This window comes from Geotrypetes seraphini, chromosome 2, assembly GCF_902459505.1.
Source record: "Geotrypetes seraphini chromosome 2, aGeoSer1.1, whole genome shotgun sequence".
Taxonomy (NCBI): Eukaryota; Metazoa; Chordata; class Amphibia; order Gymnophiona; family Dermophiidae; genus Geotrypetes; species Geotrypetes seraphini.
This window is the reverse complement of record NC_047085.1, coordinates 6,992,245-7,009,895: the sequence shown is the minus strand read 5'-3', so window position 1 is coordinate 7,009,895 and position 17,651 is coordinate 6,992,245. Positions and strand designations below refer to the sequence as shown.

The 17,651-nt window shown below is 43.9% G+C and overlaps 1 protein-coding gene across 1 annotated transcript in view; it reads right to left on the bottom strand.

The window, feature by feature from the left end:
- Positions 1 to 5,262: 5,262 nt before the first annotated feature.
- IQANK1 (IQ motif and ankyrin repeat containing 1) overlaps positions 5,263 to 17,651 on the bottom strand; it is a 105,200-nt gene continuing 92,811 nt past the window's right edge. The window contains exons 12-14 of the mRNA XM_033933108.1: positions 11,049 to 11,183; positions 8,862 to 8,990; positions 5,263 to 6,272 (exon numbers count right to left, since the gene is read on the bottom strand). Coding sequence (XP_033788999.1) covers positions 6,098 to 6,272; positions 8,862 to 8,990; positions 11,049 to 11,183 — 439 coding nt within the window. The 3' untranslated portion in view covers positions 5,263 to 6,097. The remainder of the gene's footprint in view (positions 6,273 to 8,861; positions 8,991 to 11,048; positions 11,184 to 17,651) is intronic.

Genomic DNA, 17,651 nt, shown 5'->3' with positions numbered 1-17,651 from the left:
TCTCTCCTCTCTCCCCACACTCTACCCCCTACTGGGCGCTCCGCTCATTGGATAAGTCTCTCTTATCTGTCCCCTTCTTCTCTAAGGCCAACTCCAGAGTCTGTCCCTTCTACTTTACATTACATTACATTAGTGATTTTTATTCCGCTTGTACCTTGCGGTTCAAAGCGGATTACATAAGAAGAGAGCTGGACATTTCCAGGAGGGTACATGACATTGGAGAATACAGATTGAGGGTATAGACTTAATAACAGAATGAGTGTGTAGACATAATAACATTGGAAGATAAATCAGGTTACATTACATTACATATCAAATAGTCTGTTTCCATACGTTGGTAGGTAATCGGTTTCGGTAGGATGAATTAGGTTCCAGGTATTTTATTTTTTTTAATATATATATATATTTTTGGTCAATTGAGGGTATGGTGCTAGGGAGTGAGCAAAACCTGGTTGGTGTAAGTGGAAGAGGAGAGGGAGATTAGGTAGATTGTATATACTTTTTGAATAGCAGCGTTTTGATTTCTTTACGGAATGCTTTGAAGTCAGATGTTGAGGTTAACAATCTGGTGATGGAGGGTTCGAGTTTTGCTGCATGCGTTGCTATGAGGTTATCATAAAGCTTTTTACGATGAGTGCCATTGAGTGGTGGGTATGAGAATGGTGTTAGTGTTCTTCTTATTCTGGGTGGAAGGTTACGGTTTAGGCGATCGTTTAGATAGGCAGGTGCAGTACCGTTGAATACTTTGAAGATTAGACAGTATAGTTTGAATTGAATTCTGGCTCTAATCGGTAGCCAATGTGAGTCTAGGTAGGCGTTGGTGATGTGGTCATATTTTCCGAGGGAGCAGATTAGTCTGAGAGCTGTGTTCTGAACGGTCTGTAGTTTTTTGATCATGTTTGTAGGGCATGGTAGATATAGGATATTGCAGTAGTCCACAAGACCTAGTACCAGGGATTAATGATCCTGTAGTGTTCTTTGTAGTGTACTTTGCTGCATCCTGTTCCTGGAACAAACTGCCTGACTCGGTACATCAAGCCCCTTCTCTGGCAGAATTCAAATCCAGATTCAGAGCCCACTTCTTTGGAGGAGGCACTACTTGGCCTGGATTAGTAGCATGGAATGTTGCTACTCCTTGGGTTTTATTCAGGTACTAGGGACCTGGATTGGCCACCATGAAATTGGGCTTGATGGATCATTGGTCTGACCCAGTAAGGCTAGTCTTATGTTCTTATTCCAAACCCCAGCCCACTTTCTGTCCTACCATTCCCTGTGTAATTCTCCCACCTAAGCACTGTGTATTGATGCACCTTCTTGCCCAGTTTGTCTGTCTTGACTAGATTGTGAGCTCTTTGGACTGTCTCTTCTGTGTTTCGATGTACAGTGCTGTGTATGTGTAGTGTGCTATAGAAATGATTCGTAATAGTGGTGGTTTTAGATCTACTTAGTAGCTTCATCTCATGCCCCCTATTCCTAGTATTTTTGGAAAGAATGAACAAAAAATTCACATCTACTCTTTCCACTCCACTCAGTATTTAATAAACCTCTATCATATCACCCCTGAGCTGAAAATCCCTGTCTGCTTTAGCCTTTCCTCATAAGGAACTTGTCCCATCCCTGTTATTATTTTCATCACCCTTCTCTGCACCTTTTCTAATTCCGCTATATCTTTATTGAGATACAGTGACCAGAATTGCACATGGTATTTCATGTGCGGCTATTCCATAGAGCAATACAAGGGCATTTTCATCTTTGCCTTCCATTCCTTTCCTGATAATTCCTGATATTCTCTTTGCTTTCTTAGCAGCCGCCGCACATTGAGCTGAGGGTTTCAACGTATCCTCAACAATGACACCCAGATCCTTTTCCTGGGCAGTGACTCCTAACACCGAACCCAGCATCACGTAGCTGTAGTTCGGGTTCCTCTTTCTCACATTCATCACTTTGCACTTGCTCACATTAACACCCAGTCTGACAAGGTCCTCTTGCAATTTTTCACAATCGTCTTGCAATTGAACAACTTTGGGCTAGATCATGTACCGATCGGTTTGCGAGCCCTTTCCAACCCGATTTCCCTCTAACCAGATTCACTAACCAGTGTAGTGATCCGATCCCGATTCTCCCATTCAAATTAGTAAAACCCCATGCAAAATAGCCAAGCGATTGATTCACTAACAATTTCTTGGCTATTTTGAATTGGGTTTTACTACTGACAAACCCGACTGCTGCAGACCTGTTGGTAACTGTGTTACCGAAAGGTCTGCTGGTTTTTTGACAGGCCTGCCTGTCTTTTTTATTTATTTTTTTTCCATGGCACAGATATTTTGCGTATGTTACACATGCAAAATATCTGCCTCATAAAAAATAAATAAATAAGACAGGCCTGTCCAAAAAATGTACACCCCCAAACGTGTCTTCCCCTCCTTATGCTGCCCCCCCCCCAAATCAGGCGCAACTCCCCGACACTCCATGGGCTCACCAATCCCTTGCCGTGCCCGGCCTTCCCCGACATCCAAGTTGGGAGCAAGAGGGATGCTCGGTCCCTACTGCTCCTCCAGGTCCAGCGATGTGTGTACCTGGGCCTTAGGCCCCGCCCCGGTGCATCATGTGATGCACAGGGAGGAGCCTAAGACCCTGATTGGCTCAGGCGCCTCGGGCTCCACCCCCCCTTATGAGGGCCTGAGGCACCGGGGTGGGGCCTAAGGCCCAGGCAGATGCGTCACTGGACCTGGAGGAGCAGGAGGAACCGAGCACTCCTCTTGCTCCCAACTTTTAATGGGCGGGGTGCCAGGTCGTGTCGGGGGGGGGGGGCGTGCTGTGCCGGGGGTGTCCTACAGAGGGGGTATTGGACTGTGCTAGTCAGGGGGGCTTTTAAAAAAAATTTTTTTAATAAGCCTGATATTTTGCGGCCTATTAAAAAAAAAAAGCTGGCTGAAGCCCTGACAGCTGTTTCTCCCGTCACTACTGTCAGGGTCTGTGCATGAGCAAGGATCGCACATTTGCTATCCCTGCTCACAAATGGGGGGGTGTTCCTCCGATCGCCCCCATTTGAATATGACTGATTTGTGAATCAATTAGACCTGCCCGAATCAGAAACTGATTGTTGCAATTCAGGCAGGTTAGTGAATCTAGCCCTTTGTGTCATCAGCAAATTTAATTATCTCACTAGGTCATGGATCAATATGTTATAAAATCAGTGTTCCCAGCACAGACTCCTGGGGGAACCCCACTATTTAATACAAAAAACATATACCAACTTTGCTATTAACTTTTTTTTATAATAAAGAATGTCAAATACAGTACCCAGGCTGCAAATAGTTTAAACAAGGAGGAAAAAGCCTGAGATTTCATCTGACTGAAGATGGGGATCTGAGGTTTTGCAGCTTAAAAAAGTTAAAAGCTTTTTGTATTGAATAGAACCTACTCCCCTGCATTTTTTTTTCATTTAAACTTACTCTGTTCTTAATCCATACTAGGATAATATACACCTGGTCCCTAAGAGTCATTTAAACAGACAAGAGGACATATAGGGGTTTGGAAGTTTCTCGAAGAGGGGAGTTAAAAGCAACCTCCAACACGTAGGTTTTAGCTTGGATTTGAATACTGCTCGAGATGGAGCCTGACGTAATGACTCGGGCAGGGGGCAGCAATATAGAAAGGACGGAGGTTGCCTAGGGAGTATTGGAAGCTAGATCGCAGGGAGAGCAGTGGCTTTGCTGATCAGGAGCAAGGCCAATGGGGGCTGGGCAAAACTCATCAGCGGCTGTCTCTACACCCCTCCTACAGAGTAACAAGAGCCAATTTTTCCTCCCTACGCTCTCAAATCCTCCTTCCTGTGAATCTCTAGACAGAAGTATTTGGCCGAGAAATTTCCACACATTACAGTCCAGAAGAGATGCTCTGAGAGGTCTTCTGAAAAGAAGAGGGATCTTGACTGGTAAGACTTTGCTGGGCAATTGCTTATAAACTTGGGAAAAGGGACTTATTTTATTTAAAGTACTTTGCTCATTTCAAGGGAGTTAAGTTTCTCTTGGTGGACATAGGCTAGCAGTTCAAGGGGCTATCTGAAAATTGCTAGAGTATCAGAATAAAGCACAGACTTTAATTCCGTCCCTCCCACCCCAGGCCAGAGCTTTGATTTATAGGCCCTTGAACCAATTAGAAGGCTCAAAAAGTAATTAGCTAATCTTTGTTACTAGGGGGTGCTGAACGGTTCTCAGCCCCACCAACTTCCTAAATTCCGAGTCTTATTTTGCCACCATAGCTGAAAAGTGTGTTATCTTATTTCGTTAAGTGCCAATTTGCAGAAATGAAATTCTATGTTTTGACATTGGTTTTGATCTTTCATTGAACCAAGTCCATGTCATTCTCTTGGTTGGTCTGAGAACTTTTCAGCACCCCCATGTAGCTAGTAATTAGCTGTTAAGAAATCCTTGGAGAGCAACCTACCAATTACAACATTACCATAGCCTGACATATAACTAACAATCTTAGGAGACCTTAGTGAAGCAGAAAAAAACTTACACTGGAATATGTACTGGCAATGTGGTACCTTATGAGTCAGAAATCCTCTTGCAGAAAGATCTAAATGATGCACTTCTATGATTAATACAGGGATAAGTCAAAAAATCTCCATCACTCCGCTGGGCAAGAAAGCAACTGTGGAAGTAGAAGCACACTCCACCGCATTTATTTCATAAACAGAACTCCAGCACAGCCTAACCTCAGTGAATCAACCAACGAAAGCCAACAAACAAAAACCATCCAGAATTAAAGTGAAGTCCATGTCAAAGGGAATAGTAACTGGGAATGTCACCAGGGCTGAGTAACACAGACCCAGAAGTGCTAATGTTCAAAGGAAAGCTCTTGCAATGAGATTTGCAATATTAAAACTTGATTAGCAGGGTTGTCCAGAAAAACCTAAAGTTTTTCCCATGAATTTGCATTTGAGATAGGATGAAGCCTGCGATGCTGTTCAACTCTTTGCAACAAGGCCTCACGCTGCACTGGCAAAGTCGGTTATCAGTTGAACACATCGCGCGGCTGTGTTGTAACCACCTTGAAGGCGATTAAAGACACAACCCAGCCAGGTGTACAACTGATAACTAAGTTTACCACAGACCCAGTGCCGGTGTGAGGCCTTGTTGCAAGGAGTTGAACAGTAGGCTTTAGCCTGACTTTGGTAGATGACTACATCAAAGTGTACGTGTTTAGCTATTAGCAAATTTCTGTTCTTTTCCACAATAAAGTGCAGATGTGGAATGTTACTAAAATACTGCTAGATTTATGTGTATCATTGCTGAATGTGAAAACATCAAAGCTGTAACTATAATACCAAGAAATTTGCTTCATTAAGGAACAATAATAGCAAATTGTAAGAAAAGTAGAGGGTTATGTAAATCTGTGTCTTTGAGTGAGTCCAGGATGGGCTTAAAAAAAAATTTAAAAAAATTTTCTGATCAAGCACAATCCAGTTCATAGGCAAAACTTCAATTCACACAGTTTTTCCAACTTTAGGTTTTTTGGAACAACCCAATTGATTAGGAGGGAGGTTTATTCCTCTGAGCCTATGCTTCATAGCACGCTCCTTGATGCTAGGCGGCGACCTAGGAGTCAGCAGAATCTTTCCTCATAGGTGACTGTTTTTGGTCTCTTTGCAGAAATGTTAAATAGGGTTATTAGTTAAAATTTTTTAAACATCTCACTGAAGAGAAGCATTTCACAAACAGAAGTGAAGTGTGTGTGTGGTGGTGGTGGTGGGGGGGGGTTCTTCCACTTTGGGATTTTATAGATTTTACATTGTACTTTAACAGATTTCTGACCGTGTCAAAAATCAGCTCAGGAGTGGTTCTTTATTAGTTGCATCCCACATATCTGATATCATGAAGTCATGGTGGGTAGAGCCGGCTCCAGCTTCAGTGGCATGAGTGCTAGAAAAGACCAGCACAGCTCGTTCAAATTTACATATTTGCTTTTTCAGTCCTGATGTAATACCCAGTTAGTTCCTGAATCTCGCCTTTTCTCACTGAGAACCGCTGGAGTGCTGACCTGCTCGGATTAAAGTGGTTCTCGGATACCTGTAGGTACCTCTCACTGCCTAGATTCCAAGTCTAGACAGAAGCACCTCGATTGGGCACAAGAGACTGAGGAGCAACTCCGGAGGAGGATACTGCTTTGTAACGAAGAACATCTTGAAATTCTCCATACGGCCTGTTTGGAACTGAGTGTGGGAATATTCAGGGCCATCTGTGGACCGGAGCAACGTTAGGAACCTGGAAGAGGAATACACAGAAAGTGGCATGAGAGCCACGTTATTACAAGATGCGCAAACCAGAAGAGCCAAAATGCTGCAGAGCTCACTTAAGGGAACCAAAGAGCGGAGACGGCCAGTGGTGAAGAAATGGCCACTGGAGCCATGTATTGTTGAAAACCTTTATTAAATAGACTGCATGCCTGCGTCAGGGGTCACACAAATGGTAGATGAGTACTAAAATTTTCAAAATTAACAATTACAATAGGTGCCAGGAACCTTCATGTTCTCTAAGACAGGATACTGGGCTAGATGGATCATTGGTCTGACCCAGTATGGCTCTTATCTTGTTTCCACAGTGGCCAATCCTGGCAAAAACCCAAATAGCAACTTTCCATAGCCTGTCGTAATAAGGTCTATGTGTGTGTGTGGGGGGGGGTTATATATACACTGAGGGATGGTCTGCTTCTATATGTACATATTTGAGATTTTTACACGCATGTTCTCTTGTGTTCTGCCATTATATTGGTTATTGGATGGATATTTGGTTTTAGTTTTTTGTAAATTTTTTTTTATTGAAGAAATGCAAAAACATATGCAACCAATATCCCAAACAATCATATCCCCCAACCCCCACAAAGCTAACAGTCCAACCCCAAAACAGAACCACCCCATCCCCCTCTCCATACCAATCACAGTCACAAGAAGAAAAACCAGGTGTGTGCGAAGAACAAAGTCGTAAACTAGGAAACAGCAGGGTGAGACCACGAGGGCGTTGATGACCACTTAGTGGATGGCTCCCAAACCTTAAGGAAGGGAGAGAGGGACATACGAAAAAGAAAAGCTAATTTCCCCCAAAAGTGCCATAATCTGCTCGCTGTAAACACATGAAAAGCCAGGGTCTGACAGGAACGCCCCATGGGGCATTTGTAATAAAGCACTGGCCATTGAATTATGAATGGGCTGATGAAAAATCTCTGAGAGGATATCGAACACCATAGACCAGTAGGGGACCACTTTGGGACAATCCCACCAGCTATGCAAAAACCCACATTGCTTCCAACACAAGTCAAAAGTCTGTGAGTATATTCGGTGCAAGCCTTACTGGGTCAGACCAATGGTCCATCAAGCCCAGTAGCCCGTTCTCACGGTGGCCAATCCAGGTCACTAGTACCTGGCCAAAGCCCAAAGAGTTGGCTTTATTGAGCGAGTCAGTCTCTATCCTGTTACAAAGCCCAAAGAGTAGCAACATTCCAGCATCTCAAAGAATAGCAAGATTCCGAAACCCCAATGAGAGCAACTTTCCAGAGCTGAGACTGTGATGTCATAATGCCTCATTCCATCAATGCCTAAGAGCCAACCTCATCAGTGATGTTACAATGGCTTCATTGTCCTATACTTGGCTCACATAAGAACATAAGAATAGCCGTACTGGGTCAGACTAATGGTCCTTCAAGCCCAGTAGCCCATTCTCATGGTGGCCAATCCAGGTCACTAGTACCTGGCCAAAACCCAAAGAGTAACAACATTCCAGCATCTCAAAGAACAGCAAGATTCCGGAACCCCAATGAGAGCAACTTTCCAGAGCTGAGACTGTGATGTCATAATGCCTCATTCCATCAATACCTAAGAGCCAACCTCATCAGTGATGTTACAATGGCTTCATTGTCCTATACTTGGCTCACATAAGAACATAAGAATAGCCGTACTGGGTCAGACTAATGGTCCTTCAAGCCCAGTAGCCCATTCTCATGGTGGCCAATCCAGGTCACTAGTACCTGGCCAAAACCCAAAGAGTAACAACATTCCAGCATCTCAAAGAACAGCAAGATTCCGGAACCCCAATGAGAGCAACTTTCCAGAGCTGAGACTGTGATGTCATAATGCCTCATTCCATCAATACCTAAGAGCCAACCTCATCAGTGATGTTACAATGGCTTCATTGTCCTATACTTGGCTCACATAAGAACATAAGAATAGCCGTACTGGGTCAGACTAATGGTCCTTCAAGCCCAGTAGCCCATTCTCATGGTGGCCAATCCAGGTCACTAATACCTGGCCAAAACCCAAGGTGTAGCAACATTCCATGCTACCGATCTAGGGCAAGCAGTGGCTTTCCCCGTGTCTTTCTCAATAACAGACTAAGGACTTTTCCTCCAGGAAATTGTTCAAACCTTTCTTAAAACCAGCTTCGCCTTATAAAATCAAGTAATACAGCCTCGGCTACAACTCCCACTCATAGCCCATTGCTACAATGTTTCCGGTAAAAACAATTCACCCAGAGCCCTACGCTGGAGAAAATCACAAGCTTGGCAATAGCGAAAGAAATCTCAAGTCCCCAAGTGATATTCGGGTTTTTTTAATGAGTTTTGAGTATTATTATTTTTGTTTGTTTTAACAGAAGCCCTGATGCAGGCATACAGCCGAAACAAGGTCATGTCAGGTCTATTTAATAAAGGTTTTCAACAATCCATATGGCTCTGCTAGCAATTTCTCCAACATTCGCTCTCTCTGCGTCTTTGTTTTCCAGGAAGCAGGGGCAGCTCAGGCTCCAATGCAGGTGGGTTTCCCTATTCACTTCTTGGGTGGGAGGTACATGAATAATAATTACCTGTCATTTTGCAGTATGCTTTTATTCAGGAGTTCATCCATCAGTCCTGCCTTGATTTGCTCCAGTTGACTCTTCACTGTTTCAAACATGTTCACTTCCATCATATCAAAGACCAACGGTTTCCCGTATCTAGAGGAAACATGTGACCATGTAGAAAAGTAACCAAAAGTAGGGGTTCTCGACACAGTCCTTAGGGTACATCCAGCCAGTCAGGTTTTCAGGATAGTCGCAATGATTGATTTGCAAAGCACGAAGGTAGTGCATCTAAATAGTAAGTCTGACTAGCATATTTTTTGACAGGTGGCCATGCCCAGTTGCATTAGCCATTCACAACTCAGGATCTGCCCAAACCAAATAGGGGGAAAGACCTTGGAACGATTGTTTCATCACCTTGATATCCTCAGATACCATGTGAGAAGTAAGTGGACACAGCCAGAAAGATACTAAGCTATATAGAGAGGGGTATAACCAGCAGAAGAAAGGAGGTGTTGATGCCCCTGTACATCCAACTGGTAAGGTCACACTTACAGTCTCCAAAACTGAACACAATAATGCATCTTGCTAAGGCCGTAAAGACGTGAAGCGGTTCAGAGACTAGCGACAAAAAATGGTGTGGGGTTTGCACCAGAAGGCATAAGTCTCTTTCAAATGAGAGAAAGTTCTGGAATGAGAGCGAAAGAGGATAGATTCAGAAAACACTTTTTTACAGAAAGGGTGGTGAATGTGGAATGGCGAGATGGTGGAGACAGAGTGTATCTGAATTCAAGACAGCTTGGGATAAGTACGCTGGATCTCTTAGCAAGACAAGGGGATAGTAAAAGCCATGGTTATGCCATATGGTCTTTATCTACCTTCATTTGTTTATGATTCTATCTATTTATTTAAAAGACGTATAGTCCCTATGGGGGAGAGAGAGGGACTCACACCCCTAGGATTTAACTTGGATCACCATACCTCACACCGCTGCACCCCACATTATACATGCCAAATATCTGAGTCACAGACCACCTATGACTTGGGAGCATCATTGATTCTGATTAAATGCAACTGAAAATGGGTATGATCACCTGTCAAAAAGATACAAATTAGGTTTGAGAATCGGTGAACTTGTACTACTTATGTACGTCTATTTCATGCATATTCTCTGTCCTATAGGTGCCATCGATTTGTGTTTGAATCCTGGTGACTTGACGAACATCATCTTTTCATGGCAGAATACAGAAGCAGATTGCTGGGCCTTTCTTCTGCGCACGATCCTCTGCTGCTGCCCAGATGGGTGGGACATCATTAGTCTGACATCTCCGCTGAAACCTGTCCGCCTTGGGAGACCCTGCTTCCCAGATGCACGCAAGCCCCAGTGGCAGCAGAAGCTCTTGTACCTTGAAAACCTGACTTAGCTGAGTGTGCCCTGAGAACTGTGTTGAGAAGCACTTATTTAATTGTTAAAGCAGGGAGCTGAGTACCAAGGAAGTCAGTGTTCAAGTCTCGCTGGTGCTGCTTGTGAGTTTGAGCAAGTCACTTAGCCCTTCGTTACCTCGGTGTAAGTCCACTGGAGGCAGGGCAGTGCCATATATACCTGAAGAATTAGAATCCAAATCCCCTACCCTCATTCAGCAACAACAATCTCTGAGCCCTCACTCCCTTCATCCTGCACTCACTGGAGAAACAGGTCCATCTCTTTGCCCACTTTTCCTCCTTCCTGTACTCATGGGAGACACCCTCACAGCTAAAGATCCTCTGTGCTTATCCCAGACTGTAGCAAGCTATACTTTCACCCTGTGTAACTCACCCTTCCCCTCCCAGAGCATCCCAACAACCCTCTTAAAAAGCTTCCAATGCACTTTCTTCCTCTTCCTGAAAGCCCTCCACCTCCTGAAGAGTTTACAGTTGCCATATTGACCCCAGACTCTATACAGCAGTAGCACCAGGGCACTGCTGCTTCCTGCCCTAATCTTAGACCACCAGGGAGAGGAGGGGAACTTCTGCGGCAGAGCTTTTGGAAAGGGGATGGGGCGTAGGGAGAGGAAATGAAAAGACTGGACAAGCAGTAAAGGCTAATCAACGGAGCCTAGTTCTGGCAACCCCTGCCTGTCCCTTCCCCCACAGCTAAGGATTCTCTGTGCTTTTCCCAGGGGGTTGTGGTATTATAAGAGGAATGTTCTTAAATTATCTTTCCCCGTTTGTTACCTGAGAGCTCCCAGCAGTGCCTTGCGCACAGTCTCAGCCTGCATGTCAGCCGGGTTCAGCGTATTCAGGTAATTGGTGTCCCGGTAGCGCAGGAATGTTGCAGCCTGTCCGGATGGATCAATGATTAGAGGCCACCTGCATCGGAAGAAAGAGCACAAAGTTATTTTAGAGATGGGTACACACCAAAGAACATCAAGTGGGACAAGTTCCTTTGAATTATTTGTTATGGCTACCTAAACCATATCGAAAGAGACATCATAAAGTTTCCCCAACAGTTCAAAATCTGGGATTCTATGAGGACCGCACGTGATTTTCAACTCTCCTTGTTTCTTCCAGGGTTGTCATTATCTCTGTATAGAAATTAGGAGGCCCTGGGTTTAGCTCGTTGGGATCAGCTTTGTAATGAAGATACTAAGTTGTCTTTGGGGGACTTGGTTAGAGGTTTTGCTCTTCCTCAGAGTCATCAATATGCTTATTTGGAGTCGAGACACTACTGGAAACATCACGCAAACAGTGGATCATCTCATCTTAAATTCAGCGCAAAAAGGACGGGGGCTGAGGACAAACGCCTTCTCCCTCCATCTAAAAGTCCCCCCCCCCCCTTTTCTGTCAGAACTCAAAAAATGTGATCACAGCCTTCCAGTCAAAATTTAAAATTGGGTCCAATGGATGTTCCCGCCAAAATTCAAATTCATGTCCACCAGACCTCCCTGTGCTCAATCAGGTCCGTCAACCTACTCTATATAAAGACCAACTGCAGCCCTGAAGAAAGCTACATCATGATGGCTGAAACGTCAGTTCTACCTACTCAGACATTTCGAGACCCGGAAAACAGCAACAATCAAAGTCCCCATCCTCACCCTGAAGGTACCCGTCTCCGTGTCATTCTCTCTTCCCCTCCCTGCGGGCAGCAGCTTGCAGTGTCCGTCAGCTAAACATATAATTTTTATTTGTATAACGCCAATACCTCTTCAAAGTTCACAAACAATGAAGTTGGTGGTGTAGCGAGGGTGACCGGTGTCCGGGGTGGTTGTGCCCCTCTCCACCCCTCTTCCCCGCACCTTTTTAATTTCAGCGCAAACAGTGATGAACATGCTGCTCGTGTCGGCTTCGGAGCTCTCTCTGATGTCACTTCCTCCCGGAAGTGGAGAAAAGGAGGTGGATGTCAGACAGGCAACTCATTTGAGAGGAGGGGAAGCAAAATACACACACATCTGTAGGAGAGCTCAAGCATCCCCTTAGGCACCCCCCTGCCCTTGCTACTCCACTGCCAAAGCATACTCTGTACGCCACACTGAAGGCACAGGAGTAGAATGTGCTTCAAATATATTGGGAATTAAGCCCAACTACTACTAATCGTTTCTATAGTGAAACATAGAAAGATGACGGCAGAAAAGGGCTATAGCCCATCAAGTCTGCCCACTCTATTAACCCACCCCTTTAATTCTACTAAACCCCCTTGAGTATACCGCTACTCTATTGACTCGCCCCTTCAAGTCTGTACCCTAGTGACCCTATTCCTTGACTTGACCCTCATAGAGATCCCACATAGGTATCCCATTTATTCTTAAAGTCTGGGATGCTGCTGGCCTCGATCACCTGCACTGGAAGCTTGTTCCAATGATCAATCACTTTCCGTGAAGAAGTACTTCCTGGCGTCTCCACGAAACTTCCCTCCCCTGAGTTTGAGTGGATGCCCTCTTGTGGCCGAGGGTCCATTTAAGTACATCACGTCCCGTGATGTACTTAAATGTCTCAATCATGTCTCCCCTTTCCCTACGTTCCTCGAGAGTGTAGAGCTGCAATTTGTTCAGTCTTTCTTCGTACAAGAGACCCTTAAGCCCCGAGACCATCCTGGTGGCCATCTGCTGAACCGATTCAATTCTAAGCACATCTTTGCGGTAATGTGGCCTCCAGATTTGCACACAGTATTCCAGATGAGGTCTCACCATGGCTCTGTACAATGGCATTATGACTTCCGGCTTCCGGCTGACGAAACTTCTCTTGATACAACCTATCATCTGCCGTGCCTTAGATGAAGCCTTCTCCACTTGAGTGGCAGTTTTCATGTCTGCACTGATGATCACCCCTAAATCTCGTTCTGCTGTAGTCCTGGTTAAAGTTTCTCCATTCAAGGTGTAAGCTTTGCATGGGTTTCCGTTTCCGAGGTGCATGACCTTACATTTCTTGGTGTTGAAGCCCAGCTGCCAGGTCGAGGACCAACTTTCCAATGTACGCAGGTCCTGTGCCATGGTATCCAGCGCCATAGCATCCTGTGTATTGCAATCACTTACTATATTACATATTTTGGCGTCATCTGCGAATAAGGTTACCTTACCTTGAAGCCCTTGAGTCAAATCCCCAATGAATATATTGAAGAGGAGTGAGCCCAGGACTGAGCCCTGCGGCACTCCACTGGTCACCTCCGATGTTTTAGAGAGGGTACCATTAACCACCACCCTCTGAAGTCTGCCACTTAGCCAATCATTAACCAGTTAGTGTCTTTCCTAACCCCATTGATTCCATCTTACTCAGCAGCCTGCGGTATGGGACGCTGTCAAAGGCCTTGCTGAAGTCCAGGTACACGACATCCAAGGACTCTCCCAAGTCCAGCCTTCTTGTAACCCAGTTAAAGAAGCTGATGATATTGGATTGGCAGGACCTACCCTTGGTGAATCCATGTTGACTGGGATCCTGGAGACTCCCCTCATTCAAGATCCAATCTAATTTATGCTTAAGTAGTGTTTCCATGAGTTTACACACGATTGAGGTGAGACTCATCGGTCTATAGTTCGCAGCCTCTGCCTTGCAACATTTTTTATGCAGAGGAACGACGTTAGCTGTTTTCCAGTCCAATGGAACTTTCCCCGTACTTAGTGAGAGATTGAAGAGCACGGCCAACGGTTCCGCCAGAACATCCCTCAATTCTCTGAGCACTCTTGGGTGTAAATTGTCCGGTCCCATGGCTTTTGTTCACCTTGAGCTTTTTTAGTTCGTTGTAGACGTCTCCTGGTGTGAACTCAAAATTCTGAAATGGGTCTTCCGCGCTTTGCCTTGCCTCCAACTGTGGTCCGTGTCCCGGTGCCTCGCAGGTGAAGACTGAGCAGAAGTATTCATTCAGTAGTTCGGCTTTATCAGAATTCACTACCGCGTAGTTTCCGTCCGGTTTCCTAAGGCGTACTATCCCGTCCATGTTCCTTTTCCTATCACTAATATACCTGAAGAAGGATTTGTCCCCTTTCTTAATGTTTTTTGCTAGAGTTTCTTCCACTCGAAGTTTGGCCTCCCTAACTGTCGTTTTGACCGCTGCAGACCTGGTCCTATATTCTACTTTAGCTTCTCTTTTCTGCGTACGCTTGTAGGAAAGAAATGCTTTTTTCTTCTCCTTTATGAGGAGCGAGATCTCCTCAGTGAACCATTGGGGTTTATTGTTTCTTTGGTAGATATACACAGCATTGTACAATAAAACGTCTTTGCAGATTGAACAGGTTGATTGGTGTTACCTTTTGTGTTTGGGCCAAAATATAAGAGTCAGGAGAAGAAGATGTGCGTCGGATAAGACCCTATTTTGATATAAAAGATTTAGAAAAGGAATTGTCTTGTGTAAAGATTGATGAGAATGATTCAGTAGATGTGACGGTATCTAAATGCGCTGAATGTTGTTGCGCCTGAGAAAACAGTTGTGATGAAGGGACACTATAAATCTTGCCCATGGAGATCTGAGGTGATAGTTAAGGTTAGAAGTGAAGTTAGAAAGGCAGAGCGTCTATGGCGTAGGACGAAAGATGCTGAAGATTAAACTACGCTTTATGGAATATCTTAGTTTGTGTGAGAATGAACGGGTTACCCAGGCTTTGAATAGACCAAAAGAACTGTTTATTTGATTAATGGATTCGATGGTGTAGTTGAATGTTATGACCTGGATGTTGAAAAGTAGGCGCAGTTTCTAGTGGAGAGAATGGGAGGAGACCAGGAGTCTTCTGTTGAATTGGATTTAAGAGTGGAGGAATTGTGATAGTTTGATAGAGTGGATGAAACTGAGGTTCATAAAGTTATTTGTGGCTGTACACCAACCCGTGCAATACAAGACCCTTGTTCTTCAACAGTTATTAGACAAATGGTTAATAAGGTGACCTCAGTTATTACTAAAATTGTAAACAATCCACTGTTAGACCAGTTTTGAAGAGAAAATTCCTGGAAATGAGTGTTATAAAAAATTTTTGACCAATTTCTGTTGTACCGTTTATTGGGAAGGTTTTAGAAAAAATAGTTCAAGCACAGTTAGATAATTTTGTAAAGACTGATTGTTTGGATTGTAATCAATTTGGTTTCTGGAAAGCTCATAGCTTAGAATTATTACTGATTTCTTTGATACTCTGCGATTAGGGATGGATCAACATATGACATTTTGTCTTGTGTCATTGGACGTATCTGGAGCATTCAATTCAGTTGATCTTCATAAATCGCTGCTGAGACTGTCTAATCTTGGAATGAACGCTGCTATTATTAATTGGTCACTCTTTCAAAGTAAGAAATGGTTGTAAGAACTCAGGAGAATATTCGGCTAGGACCGGAGTGCCCCAGAGTTCAGTGCTTTCGGTGTTACTATTTAATATCTACATGGCCGATATAGGCCAATTATTTGTATCTTTAGGAGTCGAATATCGAATATACGCAGACAATATCATTTTCTTTTTTCCGGTAGGTGGATGGGATACAAATTTGGAAAATTTATTGAGCAATTACATGTGTAAAATTGAGAAGTGGATGGGAGAACAAAGTCTGAAACTTAAGTGTGGACAAAACTGAAATAATGTTTGTAGGAAAGCCCAATGATCAGTGGCCTGAAGAAGTGAAAGTTATTGATGATGTTCTTCCTGTAAATGAGTCTATGACCATTCTAGGTGTAAAGCTTGATTCTGGTCTTACAATGAGTAACTAAGAGAGTACAAGCATGTTTTGCACAAATGCATTTGTTACATCGATTAAAACCCATGCTATCGCCTTATGATTTTCGTACAGTAGTTCAGGCTATGGTTTTATCGAGACTTGATTACTGCAATGCCTGTACCTTGGAATAACAAAAGCAAGGTTTAGGGCACTGCAGGTAGCGCAAAATGCAGCAGCAAGATTGATATTTGGATTGTTGAAACAGGACCATATTTCGCCCTGTCTCCAACTGCACTGGTTACCAGTTGTTTGCAGAATACAATATAAAGCATATAAAAAAGTGAGTTAGGAACTGATGACAGTAGTTTATTTGTTATCATAACGTTTAAAATCTGTTTGATAAATTTATCACCAAAATTGTTCATTTTTGATCATCTGGATAACCCCCTTTTTCCGCTATAACCAATTCTTATATGGAATCATAGCAGAATTGTTTAAAAAGAATATGAGTGGAGGGGGATAATAAAAAACAAAACAAAAAACGTCTAAGTCCCCTTTTGGTCTAGGCCCTAAACGCTGAAAGTAGAAGCAGGGAAAATGTCCATTCTTAAAAAACATGTCCAAAAGGAGGTTTTTTTTAATAATGGCCTGCCTCTATGTTCAGCTGTTTAAATGGCCAGACCACCACTACGTCTACACTTACAACATATAATAAACCAAAAAAAGCCTAAGCCAAGCCTTTTAGGCAAAGGAGGAGCCAGTCCGCCTAATAGCTGGATTCTGTAACTGGTGTCTGTCAAAAACAACACCAGTTACAGAATCCACATAAACCTCCCCCCCCCAGCAGGAGAGATGGCTAATTTCCCCTGCCACAATAGCAATACCATGAAGTGCCGCCAAAAGCAGCACTTGGAATCGCTATCGCAACAGAAGAGATAGACAATCTCTCCTGCCATGATCAACCCCCCTCCCCCAAGATCGGGCAGGAGGGAGCTCAACCCCTCCTGCCCCAACGCAGCCCCGTGATTGGCTGGGGCAGGAGTGAAGTAATGCCATTTATTTTACCTCATTGGAATGACTACGAGACGGCATTGTATTTTCCAAAACAGACAATATTTTTTATTGTTAGTATAAAGACTTACAAAATTACAGCAGCAAAGGCATAGCAGAAAGAAATATTATATTGTCAGTTCAGAATATACAGTGGAGAGTAGAACTTACACTGATATGCCTAGCAGGGGGCTAGCACATACCCGCTGACATAAGCAAGTGAATCTCTCTGGTTTTACCTGTGATGCGTGGATTGTTTTATAGAGAAATTCTCTCTCTGTTCCAAAAAGCACATCCCTGAACTCTGGTCATGTACCTCCCTATTGGTACAAAAATGTATACCAAACTATTCCCCTCCAAGTCCAACTCCACGCCTCTCTCACTTCCCCCCCCCCCCCCAGGAGAGGGGCCCAAGCAGAAACAGAGAATTCTTTGTGAACTTTCTTCCTCCAGCTCTGAGATCCTTATCACCTTGCAGATGCTGATTTGTGGTTTTACAATGCTGTACATCTTCAGGATGGCGACCTTGTAGATAGTCTTATGCAGAAAGATGGCAAGGGTGACCTTCCAGCACCCCAGCTGTGCCTGTTTCCCATAACTTGCTTCAGAGATAGGCCGCAAATGTCCAACCTAGTTAAAAGTTCTGTCTTGGTACCAGGCTTC